The sequence below is a fragment of the Pelophylax lessonae genome (assembly GCF_965119305.1).
Source record: "Pelophylax lessonae genome assembly, chromosome: 13".
NCBI lineage: Eukaryota > Metazoa > Chordata > Amphibia > Anura > Ranidae > Pelophylax > Pelophylax lessonae.
In genome coordinates this window covers 118,921,108-118,942,454 of record NC_138780.1, presented here as the reverse complement: position 1 = coordinate 118,942,454, position 21,347 = coordinate 118,921,108, and the positions used below count along the sequence as shown (strand labels likewise).

General features: G+C 36.6%; 1 protein-coding gene across 1 annotated transcript in view; it reads right to left on the bottom strand.

The window, feature by feature from the left end:
- PAX9 (paired box 9) overlaps nt 1-21,012 on the bottom strand; it is a gene marked incomplete at both ends in the record, with an annotated part of 74,392 nt that extends 53,380 nt beyond the window's left edge. The window contains 2 exons of the mRNA XM_082274956.1: nt 6,126-6,262; nt 20,385-21,012. Of these exons, the coding sequence (XP_082131082.1) occupies nt 6,126-6,262; nt 20,385-21,012 (765 nt within the window). The remainder of the gene's footprint in view (nt 1-6,125; nt 6,263-20,384) is intronic.
- Nucleotides 21,013-21,347: the final 335 nt, after the last annotated feature.

Genomic DNA, 21,347 nt, shown 5'->3' with positions numbered 1-21,347 from the left:
AAGCATCCATCTTTACCATAAAGTGTCATTTCATCAACGTTACAGAAAGTCCATTATTTGGAAGCTTTCCTTAAAGGTTTTCTGCGGTAAGGGGCCACCGTGACTAAGATTTGGGAACACGTTCATCCTTATAGAGTGGCACATTGAGGTGGCACAGCACATCGTTTTATTTTTGAAGTTTTTTTGCACTTCATATGTTTTGAGAGATTTGTGTTTTTTTCATTATTGTTTTATTGAACAAAACGGACATATTCACAAGAATTCACATGTTTTGCACCTATTTGGATATGTGTTAATTGCTAAATGTCATCTTTATTGATTTTTATTCATACATTAGGTTAGCGCACTATTCACTTTTTTTCATTCATGACTACTTATCCCTGATTATACAATGTCCTATGTAAATAAATGTGTATATTCTATTACAAATAATACATATGATTCTGATCTTTTTTAAGATCTTTAGAGACCAGTGATTGAAAGTACAGGTATTAATCAATCATTTATAGTTTTACACACCAAGATTTACTGCTTTTACTATACATGTATTATATAGAGTCATTAGTATAGCGGTTGGTTTGAATTAGTAAAGGATTTTAGCCATTCGTTACTTGCAAGTATTTATTGTGATAGCTCTGTGGTTTCATAATATAAGCATGATTCATTTTGAAACAAACCTAATACGAGACATGTTAATGCAAATTTTTTTATTGCTGTGTTACAGAAGAGGCTATTGTGGTTTGAAGAAAGCTATGCACTAATATGAATCTCAGTGAGAAATGCCTCGCAGGAAGGAATATCCCTAAGGCATGCCACGTTTGGCCCCTTTTGTAGGCAGGTCTCATCACCAGTGATAATTCAGGACTGGAGCAGTTAACAAACGTGTAATACCAAGTATTTGGGGGCATCAAATGTGTGCGTCATTGGTTGCAAAAATTTGAAAGCATTCTCGGAAATCTCATCAACAATTTAGATTTTTTTGTGTTCCCTGGGGAATAGATCTCTGAACTCATGTAAAAAACACCCCTGGGAAAAAAAAATTGAAAAACTATGTGTGGCAATCTCTAATCTAAAGTTGATAAAGTATATGCGTGGCTATATGGGTTGGTGTGGATGGGACCATAAATATTTCTGAAGCACCAACATCCCAGAGAACTATAGCTCAAAAGGGTGTAGGATATGGGACTTTTAGGGTGCTCAAACGCATAAAGATACAAGAATTTTTATAATAAACATAAAAACATTTATTGGTATCGAAAAAGAGTATAAAAACACTTATACAGCCAAAATTCCATATGGCGCAGTAAACAATACTTCTTTCACAAATAGAATTTAGACTGTATAAGTGTTTTTATACTCTTTTTAATACTAATAAATGTTTATATTTTTATTATTAAAATTGTTGTATCTTTATGTGTTTGAGCACCTTCAAAGTCCCGTATCCTACGCCCTTTTGAGCTATATGTGTGGCTAGTTTAAACATTGCCGTAGTCAATAGACCGAAGTTGGGGTTCTACATGCAGCCTGACAGCCAATCGTTTTAAAACATATAAAGACATTGGAAATGATTTGCTGAAGAAGCTGCCTTCACTTCAGTCATCCAATCAAATACAAAGGAAATACGTATTTTTACATTGCTATGCACATGATTGGATTTTCAAAATAAATACAGGTTCACTTGGGTAAATAAAGAAATGTAAATCTGTATTCAATCATGCCCATAGTCTAGTATATCAGTAGCTATTATATTGCAACTTAAGAAATAGAAACTGTGCCTGTGCTGTAAATAAAGTGTAATCAGTGGAAATATTACAAATTATTCAATAAAGTGCTTTCTGTGCCATAAATATAATATGAAATTCATAATAGATGTTTATCATAAAAATGGAAATGAATAAATGAAGCTAATATATACTTTTGTTGTTACGCCCTTGTGTAGCCAGGGTCTTCTGACAAAGTACCCTTGGACATATAGATTAAAAATTGTCAGACTTGTTGGTACCAATCATGTTTTTTCTTCACACAGATCACCAAAATCTTCCAAAATCTTTCCTACACCCCCCCCCCCCCCCTTACTGCGTGAAGGCTGTTTCACATTAATGTCTTTACTGGTGTCTATAGAATTTTGCCAGCAACAGGATGAGTTCTTTGACAAAGGCTACACATTTTCAACACTGAGAAATGCTAATCCTATTTATCTCATCATCATTGTAGGTAACAGCTGAGTTATGAGCAATGGTCCAAAACATAACTTCACTGTGGTCATTATAATGATAGCTTTGTGTATTAGTTTTTGTCCATTGAAAACATGCATGGCTCTTTTAGATGTGGGAAGCTTGGTGGCGAAAAATTTTCAGAATGGGAATTTTCAACAAAGGTATCTTTTACATCCGTACCTCGGGCGCTGTGTCAGTTTGCACTTATCACAGAAAAAAAAAAAACAGCCATGAAAAAAGAAATATTGCTGCCCTTTCTAAAAAATGTATAATGCAATTAGACAACTCTCTATCTAAAAAGGTATTATATACATCTTACACTCATCTTGATGTAATGTTTGATTTTAAAATATCACTTTACCGGGTTATATGAATTCTTTCCTAATTATAAATAAAATAAACAGCCAATTTCTAAAAGCTGGAGTTTAATCTGCATATATTTTGCTTTCTCTGGTTCCTGCCTCCACCTTCACCATCATGCTAATAATATTTTTATTTAAAACCTTTCTGCATTTATTATGCACCTTTTTTTAGTTCCATTGACATCATCACTGGGTTTGTGCACTTTTCTGCGCAAGGCTGGTAGGAGGGTCAGTAGGATACTGTATATTGCTTACTCAAAACATTGCAGTGCCCTCCTCCTCTCAATTAGTACAGTACAGGAGAAGAGCCTGTACACCTGTGCAAGACAAAGTAAGGCTGGAATTCGACTTGAAATATTCCAGCAGATACTAGGTAAATGCAAAGTGGCAATCTCATCTGTACTTCCTTTTATTTACCCTTATTTCTCAGTTTGTACTTAAATCTTGTGTATAATATCTAAGCTAGAAGAGAAGGTGACTGCATTTCGGGATACAAAGGGTGAAAGTATTTATTCCATTCATTTTACAGAGTTATGAAATATATATGTGAGCTTCCTACATATAAATAATAGGAGATTTCCAGCAATACTATGGGTAAAAAGCAAAGGACTCCTGATACTAACCAGATACCCCACATAAGATATAGTATTCCCCAGGTTGGACTAGGTATATTATACAAAACAAAAGGGAAGGGCAACACTGCTTCAGCTGAAAGTAATCCTCCCTCTGATGATGGGATGCTCCTCCAGTCTGTGGTCTAATAATGTATTCCAAGATAGAAGAGAAGGTGACCACACACAAGGATACAAAGGATGAAAATATTTATTTAAAAAAATCCATTACATTACATTACATTCAGGCCTAATAAAATTGAGGTGATATCTTTTGGCACATACATTTTACAGCTAAAAAAGAAGTCCAGAAAAAATAATTGGTTATACTTGAAACCATTACTTATTGAACTTAAATTGTTAACATAAGTAACTTACTATTACTTAAAACCTAACCCTTTCACTGTAAACATTATTCAAACCTCAGCTTAAACTTTCAACCTACCCCTTTGTGTAAACCTAACTCTCATATCTAAACCTTAATCCAACCACCTAAATCTAAATATTAACCTTGACCGAACCTGTAAATCTAACCCTTAACATGAACGCTGCATCTAAAATCTAACCCTAAACCATCAGAAAATAAATCTAATTATTAACCTCAACCAAAACCCCTAACCTTTCAAAGAAATAACCTTAACCTAATTCCCAAAACCTTTATGCAACCACTAAACTTAACTTTTAACTTTAACCTAACCCCCTAAACCTAACTTTTACCCAAACACAACAATTAAACGTAACTCTTAATACATTAACATAACCCCTAATAGATTATGCTTCATCTATAACATTAATATTGTTAAGATTACAGTATTGTTACCGGAACTTACATAAAACTGACACACTCGTGATCTTCAGTAATTATTTAGAAATGTACTTGCGCCCAACCTAAAATTGCCCACAGAAAACTCTTGGTCTAAATGTTGGCACAAAGAATAGCGATTTGCTCCCAGGAGTTTTTAGTCTATTTGGGTATAAAGAAGTACTGAGAATGTGGTAATAAATGTAGTAGTAACCATATATTAAAATTGTTCACATTAGAAGCTAAAGCAAGGATACTTGTCCATCAACCAAGCATCCTCAAAACTATTCCTGATCAAGAGGTCCAACTTGTTTGTAGATGATATGAATTCCACATGACCCCAAGCTATCTGCTAAACACTTTCTTGGACCAACATGATAATAAGAAGTTTAATTGCTGACCAGCTATCAAATAACATGTATATTTTATCCTGCTGCCAATTCTAGTTAAGAAAGTCCCTGCAGAGTTGGGTTCTACGTTCTATTTTTATTTATTGTCATACTAGCTACTTCATGAATCTATCCTTCTGCAACTACGAAGGTACCTCATCTCTGTGCTTAGGACCACTTCTATTATATTATTATTTTTGAAAAATAATTTGTTTTACTGTGCTCCTCAGGTTCAGTTTGACATGTTCATGTGATATACTTCCTAAATTATGAGAACTAGAACAAAGAAACCTGTTGTAAATATCAAAGCCTCACAGAGCTATTAGTCAAGTTCCTTCTTTCACCTTTCCAGAAGATAAAAGATGAAATTGGACAAGAGGTCTACTTTTTGTTGCAGTTTTCCTTGGTTACGTTTTTTTTTTTTTTTTTAAATCAGCCTTGTCCATATTCTGATATTCTAGAAGAAGCAATCCTATTCTCCCCTTAGGGTGCCTATAAGATAGCAGTCTAAAGACACAAGCGATTTAGGCTAAAAGAAAGATCATTGAAAGCAAAAGATCTTTTATAGATGGCTGTCATAGATAAAATTGGAGCTGGAGCTTTTCATTCATTTTTGATTGGATAAACAATCATTTTGCGGGTCTATTTTTCCATCTTTAGGTTAATTGTTTTATAATAATAAATAATCTGAATATAATAATAAGCAACAATATCCTACAAAGAAACACCATTTCAATACTATCTACCACCATGACACATATAGTTGTGACAAATTATCTTCTTTATAGAGAAAATAACGGCCATTTCTGGTGTAAGATTATCTGTATGGGGGATCATTTGTGCAGAAAATCATTTATACCATTCAAATGATTATTCACAAATCTCTGGCTTTCTAAAACTAACAGAATGTGTTATTTTTACTAGTACAATCCCTCTATAATCTCCATCAGATTTACTAACAGCTACGTAGTATAGGGACCTATCTAAACAATGGGCTTGATTTAGAAAAAGTAAAGGCTGTTCACCTAGAAAAGTCAATGTTAGTTGATAGGGTGCACCTGTGTTTACTTTGAATACCCAATCATGTAAAGGAGGGCTGTTAATAAAAGGACTTTTTCTTAAGTCCTTTAATTGGTGAAAAAACCCATTTACTAAAACAACCCCACTCTTTTCAATTTATATCCAATTGCATACGTCCTTACACTACATAAATGTTACAAAATTCAAAGGTTATCATGCAATTAGATTGGCCATCTTTATATCTATGTGCAATGTGGGACATACATTATACTAGGAAATAACGGCATCATTTATTACAGGAACAAAGCCATTGTAGATGTATTAGTGTACTTGCAACAGCACAGTTGAGTATTGCCCATGATCATTTTTATTAACAGTCCCAAAGCAAAATCAATGTAATTGGCCTTACGGCCTATAGCTTTATTTTACACCTACACCCTGTGTTGGTGCGCACTGAAAAAAAATATACCATGTATTTTTGCGCTGCACGTTCGGATGTTCTGTAATACTTTGCAATGCACTGCAGCATATAGAATTACATTGAAAAAGAAAACAAGCATTGCAATGTTTTTTAACGATGTATTGCAGCCCATGGCAGCACGCCTTCACATTTCACACCAGTGTACATGCGTTATGCGCACAATATTGTGCGCTGTGTAGCGTGAATGAGTGCAAATGTTTTTTATGCCCCTCAATCCCTAATAATTGGCTCTCATCCCCTTTACCTGGCTGTACTTGACTTCTTGTTCGAGGGAACCTTTTTCCAACCCGTTGATCATGTGCTGTGAAGACTGAAAACTGTTCCTACTTAGACTGCTCCATTCTTCCACCTTAGGGCTGTGGTAAGGCGACGTGTCGCTGACTGGGAAGAAAAAGGGCAAGTGTTACTAATGCATTCCTATGTACAGAGGCAAGTCTATGCTGCTTGTAGCTGATCAGCTATGTGTTATCGTCTAGAACCGGGCTCACCAAACACAGCAAAAATGCAACTCACAAACTCCAATAAAACATTAAGAATAATAAAAATTCCTTTTTTGTCTTTTTTTCCATAGGTAATAAAATGAATCGCTGTGCGTGTTTTTAGCATCTGCAACCTAGAGTAAGAAATGTCCTTATGACTAATACTGTGAAACACACAGCTAATAGGAACAGCATGTGTATAAAATAGGAGATTACTGTATACTACAGAATGACTATACCTGGAAATATAATACATAGTCAGCCACAATCTCTATGCAGTTTACACTTTATATATATATATATATATATATATATATATATTTTTTTTTTTTTGCCTCATTTATTCTGCTTACACTGTAACACCATAAATGGACAAAAACGTATTAACTTTATTTTCTTTTGGTGTTTTGTTTTGGTTGTTTTTCTCTTTTTTTATGTACCTAAATGCAAACTTGATACAGACTGTGTTTGCCTTTTTCTGCTTTTTTCATTTTTTTTTTTTTTTTTTTTTAGAATCTATGACATTTACAGAACCCCACATACATAGGAGTTTTGTGTTTTGCCTATAGAATCAGCTTAGTGTTATCCTATGTGTTCATGCACTTTAGGCCAATAAATGCATTTTTAGTGCTCAGCCATTAGGCAGGAAAAAACTCCTTCTGGTTTGCATTTTTGATTGTAGCTTTCTGGCAGGAAAATGCTAAACTCTCCTAAACTTGACTAAACATGTACAAAAACACTTTATATGAGTAAAAATATTTAAAAAAAAATTTTTCTGCCAAGGGAACTTTTTTTTTTTTTGAATCCCGGTGTGCATGGAGCCTGAGACTCTAAAGTTGATTAACTATAATACATTGTGTTAGTATTCACTTCAGTATACAACTATGAAGCTGATTTACTAAAACTGCAGAGTGCAAAATCTGGTGCAGCTGTGCATGGTAGCCAACCAGCTTCTAACTTCAGCTTGTTCAGTTAAGCTTTAGCAAAAAGAAAAACCTGGAAGCTGATTGGTTTCTATGCAGAGCTGCACCAGATTTTGCACTCTGCAGTTTTTGTAAATCTCCCAATGATGTGCATATGAAATGAAAAACAAAAAAAACAAAAACTGGAATTTTCTTTTTTCCATGATCTGATAATTATAGAGTATTTTTAGTGCTCATGTTTTTAATTATAGTTGGTAGGAGGTACCTGCGTCCTCAAGTAAACTCATTTTATATATATATTTGTAATAAAGAATTTTGACTTTTACCTTGTTGTGAGGTTTTGATGGTACCATGAAAATCCTATTGCCCCCCTTTCCCCTGAATATGCATTCTTGTTTAAAATATGATCTGATAATTGAAATGAACATTCACACAATTTATTGAGTCAACACTTTTAGTAAATCAAAGAACAGTGAGTGAGCGAGTAAAAAATAGACTTTGATGGCACAACATAACCTTACAACAGTAGTAGTTAAAAATAATACTTTATTAATTACGTAAAAATCTCACATAGGATCGGACTGGTTTCATTGTTGTAAAATGTATTTTTCCTATGCTTACATTTTATTAAAGCTTTTTGGGAAAAAAAAAAAATCCCACATAGACATCAATAAATATGTTTATGAAAAGTAGAATTTTTTTAATAATTAGGCACCAACCTCTTAAGCCCCGTACACACGCACCGATTGTTGGCCGTAAATTTTCGGCCAACGTCCGATCGGCCGATTGTCGGCTTGTTAGTATGATGCTTCCGACAAACGACTGCGACTTTTCGGCTGAACAAAATCTGGTGTGCAGGCTATAAAATGTTTGTTGGCCGTCACCAGAACAGCCGATTGTTCGTCAGTCAGTACAGATTTCAGCCGACAAAAGTCAGATGAGCAAGACTGGGCATGCTCAGAGAAGAAAAAACACACGGAAAGTCAACCATCACATGACATCACTTCTGCAGTTGGTTGTTGTTGGCCGACAAAATTTGTGTGCAGTCTAGAGCACATTTCAACCAACACAACAGCACCGGACAAAAGACGGCCGATCAGTCGGCCAACAATCGGTGCGTGTGTACGAGGCTTTACTCACCCATTGTTCTATGTAATTTGGGATGAGGCACAATCTACTCTAGTAGTGTCCACAGTGCCACTCTGTGGGGACACTTTTTCTATCTATTACCTTTAGTAAATGAGCCCAAACATACGTTTACACATACATACATTTCGATCGGTGTGTGTTACACTATCAGTTATCGGTTGTATGTAATCTGTATGTCAGCCCTGAATATATCTTTCCTGCCTTTCAGCTAAAGATGAACCAAATATTAACTGTGCCATGAGATTTGCCAATATGTACAGTTAACCTTTTCTATCTACCTGATGTACGTTACATGCCAGTCCCAATACATTATTAAGCTAAAGAGACCTTTCCATGCAAAGTGAACACATGTGATGTGCATCTTAGTTGGTATGTTGGCAGCAGGATCATGTAACATGTAGCCATGCATGAAAACAGAAGGGTTGGCGTGAAAGTTACACCACGTCCTGGATAAGCATGCAAGTTTTCTAGATTTCCTTGTGAGACATGATGCAAAACCAAATCAGACAAACACATGTATACACAAAACAATAAGTGGTATTAGCTGGTGTAAACTAAGAAAACTGTATATAAATAGTAATGCGAGGCATAACTGGAAAATGGGCAAATGGTGCGCAAATCAGGAGTCTTGACACACTTTGATGGAGAGAGAATCTGGTGCAGCTGTGCATAGTAACCAATCAGCTTCTATCTTCAGCTTGTTCATTTAAGCTTAGGCAATAAAACCTAGAGGCTGATTGGTTACTAGGCACAGCTACACCAGAATTTGTGTGCTCCAGTTTTAGTAAATCTCCCCCCTTTGAGACCAAAGAGCTAAAAAATCTCCATCGAATAAATTGCAGCCGTGTTCACTTTAGATACCCAATCACATTTGAATTAAATTATTATTATCATGCAGGATTTATATAGCGCTAACAGTTTGTGCGTCGATTTACAAAATTAAAGTAGACAACACAGTTAAAAAAAAACAGGACTTTGCTTTTTACATAAGTGACTAATTGAAGTGAATCTTTATTGTATTGAGTGAATATTCTCAACTCCTTTATAAATCAGCCCTTTTATGCAGCCTTGTGATACAGTGATGATGGTAAAAGTCTCTGGAAATGTCCATACTGTATTGATGATGGGCTTGCAATGAACAGACTTCTTAGCCACAAGTTGATTTATTATAGTATTAGAGTTTGTTCACTTAGCAAAGTGAAGGTACACTGAATAGTAAAAATGGCGAAGCTGCGTTCACTTCTGTCATCTGCTCTTTTATTTTTTTATTTTTTTTCTGTTTGTGCATGATTAGGAATCCAATGTGAGCACAGCTTCGCTGTATTTACTAATCTCAATGAAGGTTCACAGTGCAAAGTGAACATTTACATTGAGGGTCTACAATTCAGAGGTAGGCAACCTTCTACACTCCAGCTGTGGTGGAACTACAAGTCCCATGAAGCATTGCAAGACTCTGACAGTGACAGGCAGGACACCCAGAGGTAGAAGGATGATGGGATTTGTAGTTTCACCATAGCTGAAGTGTAGAGGTTGCCTACTCCTGTGATACATGTACTATACTAACACAGAAAAAATAATAATACCATAAGCATAAACAGTCCTAGAAAGAAATATTAAGAAAAATAAATGTCGACGACAATGCAATTTTGGAAAGTTCCCATAACGGTATAAACTGTATATACTGTGTGTGGCTGGAGGGCTGCTGTTAGAAATCATGGGGCCCCATACAGCCTACCAGGCAGGGCCCCCCCCCCCAAAATTATCAAGACAAATTTTTACTAAATATACACTAAAATTATTATTATTATATAGGATTTATATAGCGCCAACAATTAACGCAGCGCTTTACAACTTGAGGGTAGACAGTACAAATACAATACAATTTAATACAGTAGGAATCAGAGGGCCCTGCTCATTAGAGCTTACAATCTAAGATTATTATTAGCGGACACAAACGTAACAGAGAACCTGCATGAATTAGCCCTTTTTAACAATTGTTTACAATTTTCTTGTTTTTCAATGTATAACTGTTTTTTTTTTAATGTAAAAAAAAATTTAACAATTTTTTATTTTACAATGTTTTTAAATTATTTATTAATGTTTAATTAATTATTTTGTTAAAAATGTGTTATTTTTTTACAGGAAAGGGAAGCCTGCAGTGCTGCGGGAAGGGGGAAGCACAGTGAAAGGGGGACACACGAGAAGGGGGGATCAGAAGCAGGCAGAATAGGGAGGGGGATTGGTGTCGGAGAAGCAATTACAGGAATGATGTCCTGTGTCTGTGTCTCTCCCTGCAGCAGGTGAAAGCTGGCAGGAGGGGGAGAAACCTGCTTTCAGCTGCTGCAGTGAGCTGCACAGGTCTTCCTCCTGTATTTCCCCCTCCATCCGACCGTACCAATTCCCCATGCTGTTGGGGCCCCCGTATGCTGGGGCCCCCCTATAGGAGGACTGGTGCCCCCCATATCAGCGGCCCTGTGTGGCTGTTTAATGTATATACTGCATAAAAGAGATGCACACAGCTAAAAATCACTATTGCATACATCTTTAGAAGATTAAAGGATAACCTTACCTTGACATAAAAGTCCACATATATTATATTCCTATACTATTCTATAACCCTATCCCCAGGAGGTGAAACCTTTTCAACATTTCACACTACCATAACTGTCCAGGGCAGTGGTAACCAGTGACCTGTGCACTCTTACATGCTGGCCATACAGATGGATGACCTACATGTCTTCATGCTTGCTGCATGGTGGTGGGCAGGACATTCCCCCCTATGGCCAGCTGTTGCTTCCCAAGTGGCTGTACACATTGTCCAACCATAAGCAAGGCGCAACCGCAAGAAATGGGAAATGCTGCAACCTGAAATCTGCAGTTATATTTAACTATTTGTTCAGGAGGGGCAATAGGGCCATATTACAGACTTTTAGTTTTTAAAAAAAAGTTACCCTTATAATGTTTCATAGCATTTTTACAGAACCTGCTGTAAGACTTTAGGAAAAGATGAATAGAAAATTATTCTTTTCAAAATACTGGTATACTACTGCTACTGCTACTGCTGCTACTACTACTACTACTACTACTAATAGTAATAATAATAATAATAATAATAATAATAATAATAATAATAATAATAATATAATCATAACCATAATTATCATCATCATCATCATCATATTAATAAAAAGTAGTTTTATAACCTGTAGCATACAGTATAGCAGAAAAAAAGATACTGTTACTTTACTATTCCTACATTTTTAAACACATATCTGCACTGAAAATCACAGCCCTATGAGGACACCTATCACTGCACTTTATGCAAAGCACACGCAAGCTGACGCATGTAAACGCACATAAGGTATAGTCTTCATTCACACGCCGAAAGAAGGTTACATTTACAAGTTTTTTTTATTTACAGATCCGAACACGGCTGCATTGTTTACAACAGTAACATTCGCACTCAGATTGAGAAAACAAGATCCAAAAATCTGCATCAGAGGACATATGTATACACGTATGCAAGATGCAGATATTGAAAAAAAAAAAAAAAACAGGACAAATTTTATAAGTATTTACTGAACATTACTCTGGGACGTTTGTGTTGAAAAACAATGTGTAACAAGATCAGTAAATTTTTTACCCCATTACAGTCCTTATATTTTCCTATACATTTAAGGCTCCATGTACACGGGACGCTGGAAATTGTCGTTTAGGAGCAGTTGGGCGTTTTTTTCAGAAGCCCCTGAACCCATCTACATTTTATCTTATCTGTCCATGTACACCAGGTCGTTTACAGTCATTTGCAGGCAGTTGTGTTCAGGGACTTTTTTTAGAACGCAATTATTTGCGTTCGAACGTGTGTTTCCCGGCGTTTCAAACGCTCAAACGCGTCCGAACGCGTCTGAACGCGATGACCCGCGTTTGCGTTTTTCCATTTTAAAGGGGAATAATTTTTTTGACCTCTAGGAACGCTTCTAAGCGCAAACGCAGGTAAAAACGCGAACGAACGGACGTTTCAAACGTCCTAAAAATTCCAGCATTCAAAGGGACTTTTAACAATGTCCCGTGTACATGGAGCCTTATAGGAAAAATGTATATTGTCCCTATTCCTATCTGCACTGAACATCACAGTCCTATGAGGACACCCACCACTGCATCATACTTTGCAAACTGACGCAAGTAAACGCACATATCTGCATCATAGTATATATATAGTCATGGTGTGCAAATATAGTGAGCAAACCCTAATAAGACTTTAATTAAAGGAGTGTGCAGAGATTGTGTATTGTAGTGATGATTGGAGATGGGGGGGGGGGGGGATGTGAGCAGAGATTTGCAATTTGGCAATATTAATATTCCTAATCTATCTGATATAATAAAACAGACCAAAGAGCAATCATCACATACAAAATGTACTGCCTCCCCAGCAACCAGACAAATTTCAGTTTCCAATACAAGTGGCAAGATCATTGTAAGTTAAATGCTGATTGGTTGCTATGGGTTACTGCAGCTGTCAGTATAGGATGTGTCAGTTAATATGATGGTGATGGGAAATGATGACACAGGAGAAAGGAGCTGCAGTGATATTGCTGTGCAGCCACATTCACCCCAGATAGAAGTGCAGCCTATGAAATCAGGTTATTAAAATATTGCGGTCAAAGTCACACTTGTGCTGAGTGTATATCTTGGCTTTCCAGCCCTGCAGCCTCGTCAATGTGAGAATTTCACACAGCCACATGGAGGATGGAAGCGATCAGAGCACTGTTGATGTGGGCATGTTGTTGGGATAAATAGTCGGAGTGGCAATAATAGGGGAAGGAAAAGATCAGCTACAGAAAAAATGAAACTGCAAAAACTAGGCGATCCACTCATCTACAGGTCACTAATCACAGAGTGGGGGTGACACCAGGCACCTAAAGGTGACATCCCACCCATGGACTGCTTAGAGGTGACAACCCATACATGGACTGCCTAGAGGTGACATCCCATCCATGGACTGTCTAGAGGTGACATCCCATCCATGGACTGCCTAGAGGTAACATCCCATCCATGGACTGCCTAGAGGTGACACCCCATCCATGGACTGCCTAGAGGTGACATCCCATCCATGGACTGCCTAGAGGTGACACCCCATCTATGGACTGCCACTGGCACCCCATCCATGGACTGCCACTGGCACCCCATTCATGGACTGCCTAGAGGTGACATCCCATCCATGGACTGCCTAGAGGGGACATCCCATCCATGAACTGCCTAGAGGTGACACCCCATCCATGGACTGCCTAGAGGTGACATCCCATTCATGGTCTGCCTAGAGGTGACACCCCATCCACGGACTGCCTAGAGGGGACACCCCACCCATGGACTGCCTAGAGGGGACATCCCATCCATAAACTGCCTAGAGGTGACACCCCATCCATCGACTGCCTAGAGGTGACATCCCATTCATGGTCTGCCTAGAGGTGACATCCCACCCATCCCATGGACTGCCTAGAGGTGACACCCCATCTATAGATTGCTAGGACTCTGCAGACATAGGAAATCGCATTTCACTAAGACTGGAGACCCCCCAATTTGGTATAAGAAAGCCCGGCCTATGTTTGAAGAAAGGATTACAAATACGGAAAATACTTAGAATTCCAGAATTTGTCAGAAATGTTTATTTTACAGTGAGGGGGGAAAAAAAAGGACTCTCCGAGGATATTCATACAATGCGGCCAAAGCTGAAAATTCCGTCCTTACTGATCGCAGAAAAAGATGAGGAGAAGGTGGCAGAGATAAAACTGGTGCCACTGCACCCTGGATACCCACTGATATACTGGCAGTTGCTAAGCAACAACAAGTGTGACAGAAAAAAAACTGCTAAGTGACATAAGATAAAGCGACATTATATAAAGGGGGTGATTTACTAAAGGCTAATTGACTATGCACTTTGCAAAGTGCAGTTGCATTCTGCAAGAACAACTTTTCCAGAGCTTAGTAAATGAGCAGAAGCTTTGCTGATTTCCATCATCCAGTCATGTGCAAGCAAAAATGCTGTTTTTTTTTGTTTTTTTCCTTGCATGTGATTGGGTATTCTTTGTAAAGTGAAACTGTACCTGAGCTCTGCAGCAACTGCACTTTGTGACCAAAGTGCACAGTCCATTTGCCTTTAGTAAATCAACCCCAAAGTATCCCCATTAACAACTTGCAAAAATAATAATGTCTTTATAAATATATTATTATAGCACAAAGTGGTCAAAACTGTCCTTCATATCACAGAAATAGATGTGGAAAAATAATGGCGGTGATAGGAATAAAACTGGTGTCACTGCACCCTGGATCCCAAGTGATATACTGCCAGTTGCTAAGCAACAATAAAAATGGCAGACAAAAAAACAGCTAAGTGTCATAAAAGAAGGCGCCATTACTTAAAGTGTCCCCATTAACAACTTGCACAAATAATAAAGTCTATATAATACAGTATTATTATGGCACAAAGTGGTCAAAGCTGTCCTTTCAGATTACAGAAATAGATGTGGAGAAATAATGGAGCTAACAGAAATAAAATTGGTGTCACTGCACCCTGGATACCAACTGATATACTGGCAGATGCCAAACAAAAGCAAGAATGGCAGAAAAATACCGCTAAGACGCCATTACTTAAATTGTATCAACTCAACAACTTGCATAAATAACAATGTCTATATAAAATATATTAATATAGCACAATGTGGTAAAATCTGGCCTTCTTATCACAGAAATAGATGTGGGGAAGTAAAGGAGATGATAGAGATAAAACTGGGATCACTGCAACCTGGATACCAACTGATATACTGGCAGCTGCTGGGCAACGACAAGAAAAGAGCATCTTTACTTTACCATTCCCAACCCAGATTGCACTTACACCTAATAGTGAAAAGCTATATAAATGTATTATTATAGCACAAAGCAGCCAAAGCTGACATTTCTGTCGCAGAAAAAGTTGTTGGGCAATATTGGAGGTGATGGAGGATAAACTGGTGTCATTGTACCCTGGATACCAACTTTTATACTGGCAGTTACCTTACCAGGCGACAACCATGGCAGAAAAGATAATATGAAGAAAAAAAAATGCCTATTATTATAAGTGTAAGCATCAACAACGTGCATGAATAATAAATATATTGATACATTGTCATAGCACAATGTGGATTTCAAAAGCTGCACAAACTATGTAAAGAAATAATAAAGGGGTTGAACTTGTGATTGCAGATACTGGCAGCTGATGGGCAACTACAAGATCACAGCTTGCCATGAAATAAGGTGCCATTGCTTAAAGTGTACATTACAGGGTGCATGTGTGTTTAAATGAGGGAAAGGCAGTCGAAACTGCCAACTGTGTTCCTATAGATGGCAGAAAAAGATGTGGAGAAATTATAAAGGCCATTAATGTCCCTGCACCCTGAATATCAGCAGATGTATTGGCAGCGACTTACTTTGCAACAACTTCCCCATAGAGAAGAAGAGTGGCAGAATAGATCACAGCATGACACATGAGATAAGGAGCTCATGAGTAAAGTGTAACCACTTTTACTTTCATAAATAGGTGCAAAGATTTATGGTAACACCAGCATAAAGTGATTATTTATTTATATATCTATAAAAAGTGTAAAATATAGAAACTACAACGTGAATTAAACACCCACTGAGGTGAGTAGACTATGCAGGTTACAAAGAGCTCATCTAAACTATGATTATTATTATTATTATTATTAATATTATTACTGTGTGCAAACCACTAGCACACAGGACCACCAACTCCGCAGGAGCTCCCACTGGCAGAGCTGCTCAGACTTGCTGATTCGCAGCTGGCGAACAGATTCAACCGGTGAGTGGAAAACCATCCATTCGCCGAACCTATTACCTTTATGATTTGTAATTGATTATATTACGGGGAGCTCCTTTTAGCCTGCATACGGTTGAACTCACCTAAGTGGACTTTTTGGGTAATGTTCTGCTCTTTATATTTTGCTTTATATATATATATATATATATATATATATATATATATATATATATATATATATATATATATATATATATATTATAAGTTAATTATCATACTCACATAAATGCACATAAATCTGCGTTTTTATCGATACGCAGAGCTATGTGCAAGTGTGGTCACTTTGGTTTATTAAATAAAAATAAATATATTTTAAAATATTTTCTAGTCCAAAGGTAATCGCTACTAACAAAAAACATGGGGGGGAAAAAAAGTGAAAGCATGGAGAGACAATTTGTCCTCCTACTTCGCTTTGCCTTGTGAGATTACAAGAGAAATTCTGTTCTGGGCTAAAAATAACACAAATACATTTTTATTTCTATATCTCTATTATTTTTTTTTTTCTTAAGAGGAGCAGTATGAAAATAAAAAGTAAGTCTAAAAATTATTTAATTTTTATGCTGTTCTTTAATATTCTCGAAAATATTTTAATAAGAGGGACATGAAGATGTCCTAAATTTAAATTAAATATGGCAATATATAGGTAGGACTGATCTGGGAGAAATGGACCAGTTAAAAGCTAAGCTTTTTCCAATAATGACCAATCAGTTTCTTTGTTTACTTTTTAAATACTGGTTACTTTTATATAAGTGGAAAAAACATGCTTTTTCTATGTTAGTCAACGTTGAATACATTTCTTTTATTTTGAATACTTGGTTATACATATATTGTTATTGTATAGGATACACACACACACACACACACATATATATATATATATATATATATATATATATATATATATATATATATAGATAGATAGATAGATAGATAGATAGATAGATAGATAGATAGATAGATAGATAGATAGATAGATAGATAGATAGATAGATAGATAGATAGATAGATAGCTATAAATGTTCCAGTATATTGAGACATGGTTGAGTATTTGCACAGATGTTATTTATATAAACATATGTATGTATGTGTGTATATATATATACACATATATATATATATAAATATACACATATATAAATATATATATATATATATATATATATATATATATATATATATATATATATATATATATATATATATATGTATATATATACATATACATATACATAGTGTTCATATATACATACATGAATATATATATATATATATATATATATATATATATATATATATATATATATATGTTTTTTTTTACTTTATCAATCTAACTATGTCATATACATAAATATAACACACATATATATATTATGTGTATTTAACATATATGTACAAGTATTTAAGCATGTCTCAATATACAGAAATAAATCTTGGCTTTTGTGTTTTTCTTACTGTATGTGGTGTCCCCACCATGTCTGATACATGTATCCCCCTCCTGTCCCCCTCCTGTAGCCTTTATAACCAGTTCACACTTTCTCCTGTCCTGTGTCACAGACGAAGGTTTGGCCAATAAATTAGCAATTTTGCTACAAAGGGCGTAAAAAAAAAAAAAAAAAAAAAAGCTAATGATCTAAGCAGTCCCAGCAGCAGTAGTCCTGGGTAGTGAGCAGAGCTCAGGAATCTTTCTTCCACATAGCTGAGACACAGAGGAACAAACCCAGACAGTCCCCTCCAAGGCCTGACTGCCAATGTGGTGTTAATAAAAGAGGAAACCATTAGAGGGATCTACAAACATTCCCAATTTGTAATCTAATTCTCCAGTGTGAGGGCCTTTTCTAACCATCATTGCAGGAAATGGTAATCTGTATATTTCTCCAGGAGGCTGGGTGTCTTTAGAGGAAAGTAGGATGCAGTGTAAACAGGACTTTCTCTAATGAAGCAATTAATAGGCACAGCCTAATGGAGAGGGCCCTGGTGGGTATAGGTATGGGTTTAGTTAGGCAGAAGGGGCACTTATTTTCCTGGGCACTTGTCATAGGAGGCATTCTGATGGTAAGTAAGGGCTCCTAGCCTGTCCTATCCCCTGCCTGGATTAGGAAGGAAGAAAATAAGCAGAAAATGAGTCTCTAGGTGAACAGCAATTCTCTCCTTCTGTTCAGAGTATGCCCAGAGGTTGTACTTTGTGCCTAAGAATGAAACCAATTATCTGACATTTGAACTTCCTGTCTGGGTAAATTTAGGCTGATTGCACAAACTCAAGAAGTGAAACTTTTCCTTAATTTCCAGCAGGCATTATGCTGATGACAAATTCCTGTTTTTAGCAAAAGTGAAATGCTATTTCTCCTTCAGACCCAGGCTGAGGGATGGCCTATTTATTCTCTCATTTATTAAAGATGAACATAACTGGGCAATTAGCTGGCTACCCTGGGCTGGCAGAGCACTCATCTGTGGCACTGTCAGCTGTGCCCGCTACTACTCTCACCCACCCCACCACTGCAATCTCCAAGCTGCAATTATAGGAAGCATTTTATAAAGTCATTTTATTGGTGCTGACATGGGACAATCATGGCTGCTAAATCATGGAGAAAAACATTGCTTCTATAGGGAGGACTCATACATGGGATACTTTTTATTACATAAATGTACTAGGATCACTTTGATGTTTATTGTAGCTTTATAAAAAAAATGCTAAATCCCTGCCATCACTTTGTTTAAATGTATCTTTGTTTATCCTTTTTTTTTTTTGCTACTTTTTGCTTAACAGAAATTGAATTTGTGTAATTAAAGTTTTATAGCTGAATGATTACAAATATTGCTGCACTATGAAAAAATGTGTTTTTTGGAAGTGAATTACCATCTAGATTTTTGCATTTACATATACTACTTATAGATATATGGAATGTTGAAAATGAATAAAATTATTATTAAGATGTGAATTAAAGCAAATAAACGTGTTTAACGTAATACAGGGGGTTTACACACACATATAAAATATATATATATGTGTATATATATAATATATATGTGTATATATATATATATATATATATATATATATATATATATATATATATATATATATATATATATATATATAAAGGAGTTGGTTTACCAGAGAAGTATTTTTTATAAGGCCCTGTATTTTTTTAAAAAAGAGGGCTGATTTACTAAAATGAGTTGAGAATTCTTACTAAAATACTTAAATTATCATCAATATGTAAGAAAATTCACTTTGGAAACTCAATCATGTGAAAATGCATTTCCAAATAACTGGATAAATAAAGTGTATATTTACATATTTGTTTGAGTAAAAATTTTCAACACTTTTAGCAAATCAGCCTAATTGTGTGTATAACTTAATATATATTTGCTCTGTCATGATGATTATTTGTATTGAGATATCTATATCTATTTACTCTTTATTTATATCTATCCATGTCTCTCACTCTCTCTGTCTCATACTCTCTCTCTCTATATATATATATATACATATAACTTTCTTTCTCTCTCTCTTTCTGTCTCTCCCTCTCTGTATCATATTCTCTCTCTCTCTCTCTCTATATATATATATATATCTTTCTCTGTCTCATATTCTCTCTCTCTCTCTCTCTCTATATATATATATATATATATATATATATATATGTATCCTCTCTCTCTCTCTCTCTCTCTCTCTCTCTCTCTCTCTCTCTCTCTCTCTCTCTCTCTCTCTCTCTCTCTATATATATATATATATATATGTGTGTGTATCCTCTCTCTCTCTCTCTCTCTCTCTCTCTATATATATATATATATATATATATATATATTCTCTCTCTCTCTCTCTCTCTCTCATATTCTCTCTCTTATATTCTCTCTCTCTCTCCATATATATATTTATAGTACACACACACATTTATATTTCCCCCCTCTCTCCCTCTCTCTCTCTCTCTAATATCTCCAATATATGTATAGTACACACACACATTTATATATATATATATATATATATATATATATATATATATATATATATTGGGATATTATGTTATGCAGATAGGTTTGTCCTCTTTTGCAGAGGGGTGACTGGTGGGGTGACTTACCTTGATCTGTGATGGACCTAATCCCCAGGATATCAGTGACAGAGTGTGAGGAAGGCCATGTCCTGTGCACAGCCATGGAGTGCATTCCAGGGGGGGTAGGTACCTTGGCTCCAGCAGCGATGGGGTTGGGGTAGGGGTAGATATGGTTGTAGGTGGCGGTGGCATGGGGGTGCTGTTTATGGTTGTGCTCATAGTGACTTTGCTGGGAAAGGTTGCCGATCTTATTTCTCAGGATCCTGCTGATAGAACTGACCGATGGCACGTTGTATTTGTCGCACACTCCATCGGCCAGGAGCCGGTCCCTGATTTCCCAGGCGAAGATGCCGGGGTCCCTCTGTTTGTAGGTCCTGATATGTTTGACCACAGTTGGGGTGGTGACCCGAGGCTTGCTGCCCCCGATGGCTCCGGGGAGGATGGAGCCGGTCTCGTTGTATCGGGCCAGGATCTTACTGACACATCCATGGGAGACCCGAAGCTGGCGGCTGATGTCACACGGCCGGATCCCCAGCTGGGCCAACTCCACGATCCGCAGCCGGATGGCATTGGGGAGAGGCCGCCCGTTCACGAACACCCCTCCGAGCTGGTTCACTTCACCGAAGGCCGGTTCTGTGGATGGAGAGGACACCGATCACATATACATGGAGGAAGGGGGACATACACTGTGCGATCTGATTGGAACATCATATAAGGACATATCTATTTATATCCTTGCATGGCTGGTGGGAGATCTAAGAGGGAATTGTACAATCACATTGCACCTTCTCCTTTACATTTACAAAAACGAACATAATCCATTAAGCTGCATCATTCTACTACATAGCTGGTGGTAGATCTAAAGAGGATTATACAATCAGATTGTACAGTGTATGGTGAGCTTCTGTGAATAAAGTAAGAAAAAAAATCTTCTTTTTTTACAAGTCCCTTTGCACCTGATTGGGTGCTTAAAGTGGACACAGGTTCCTC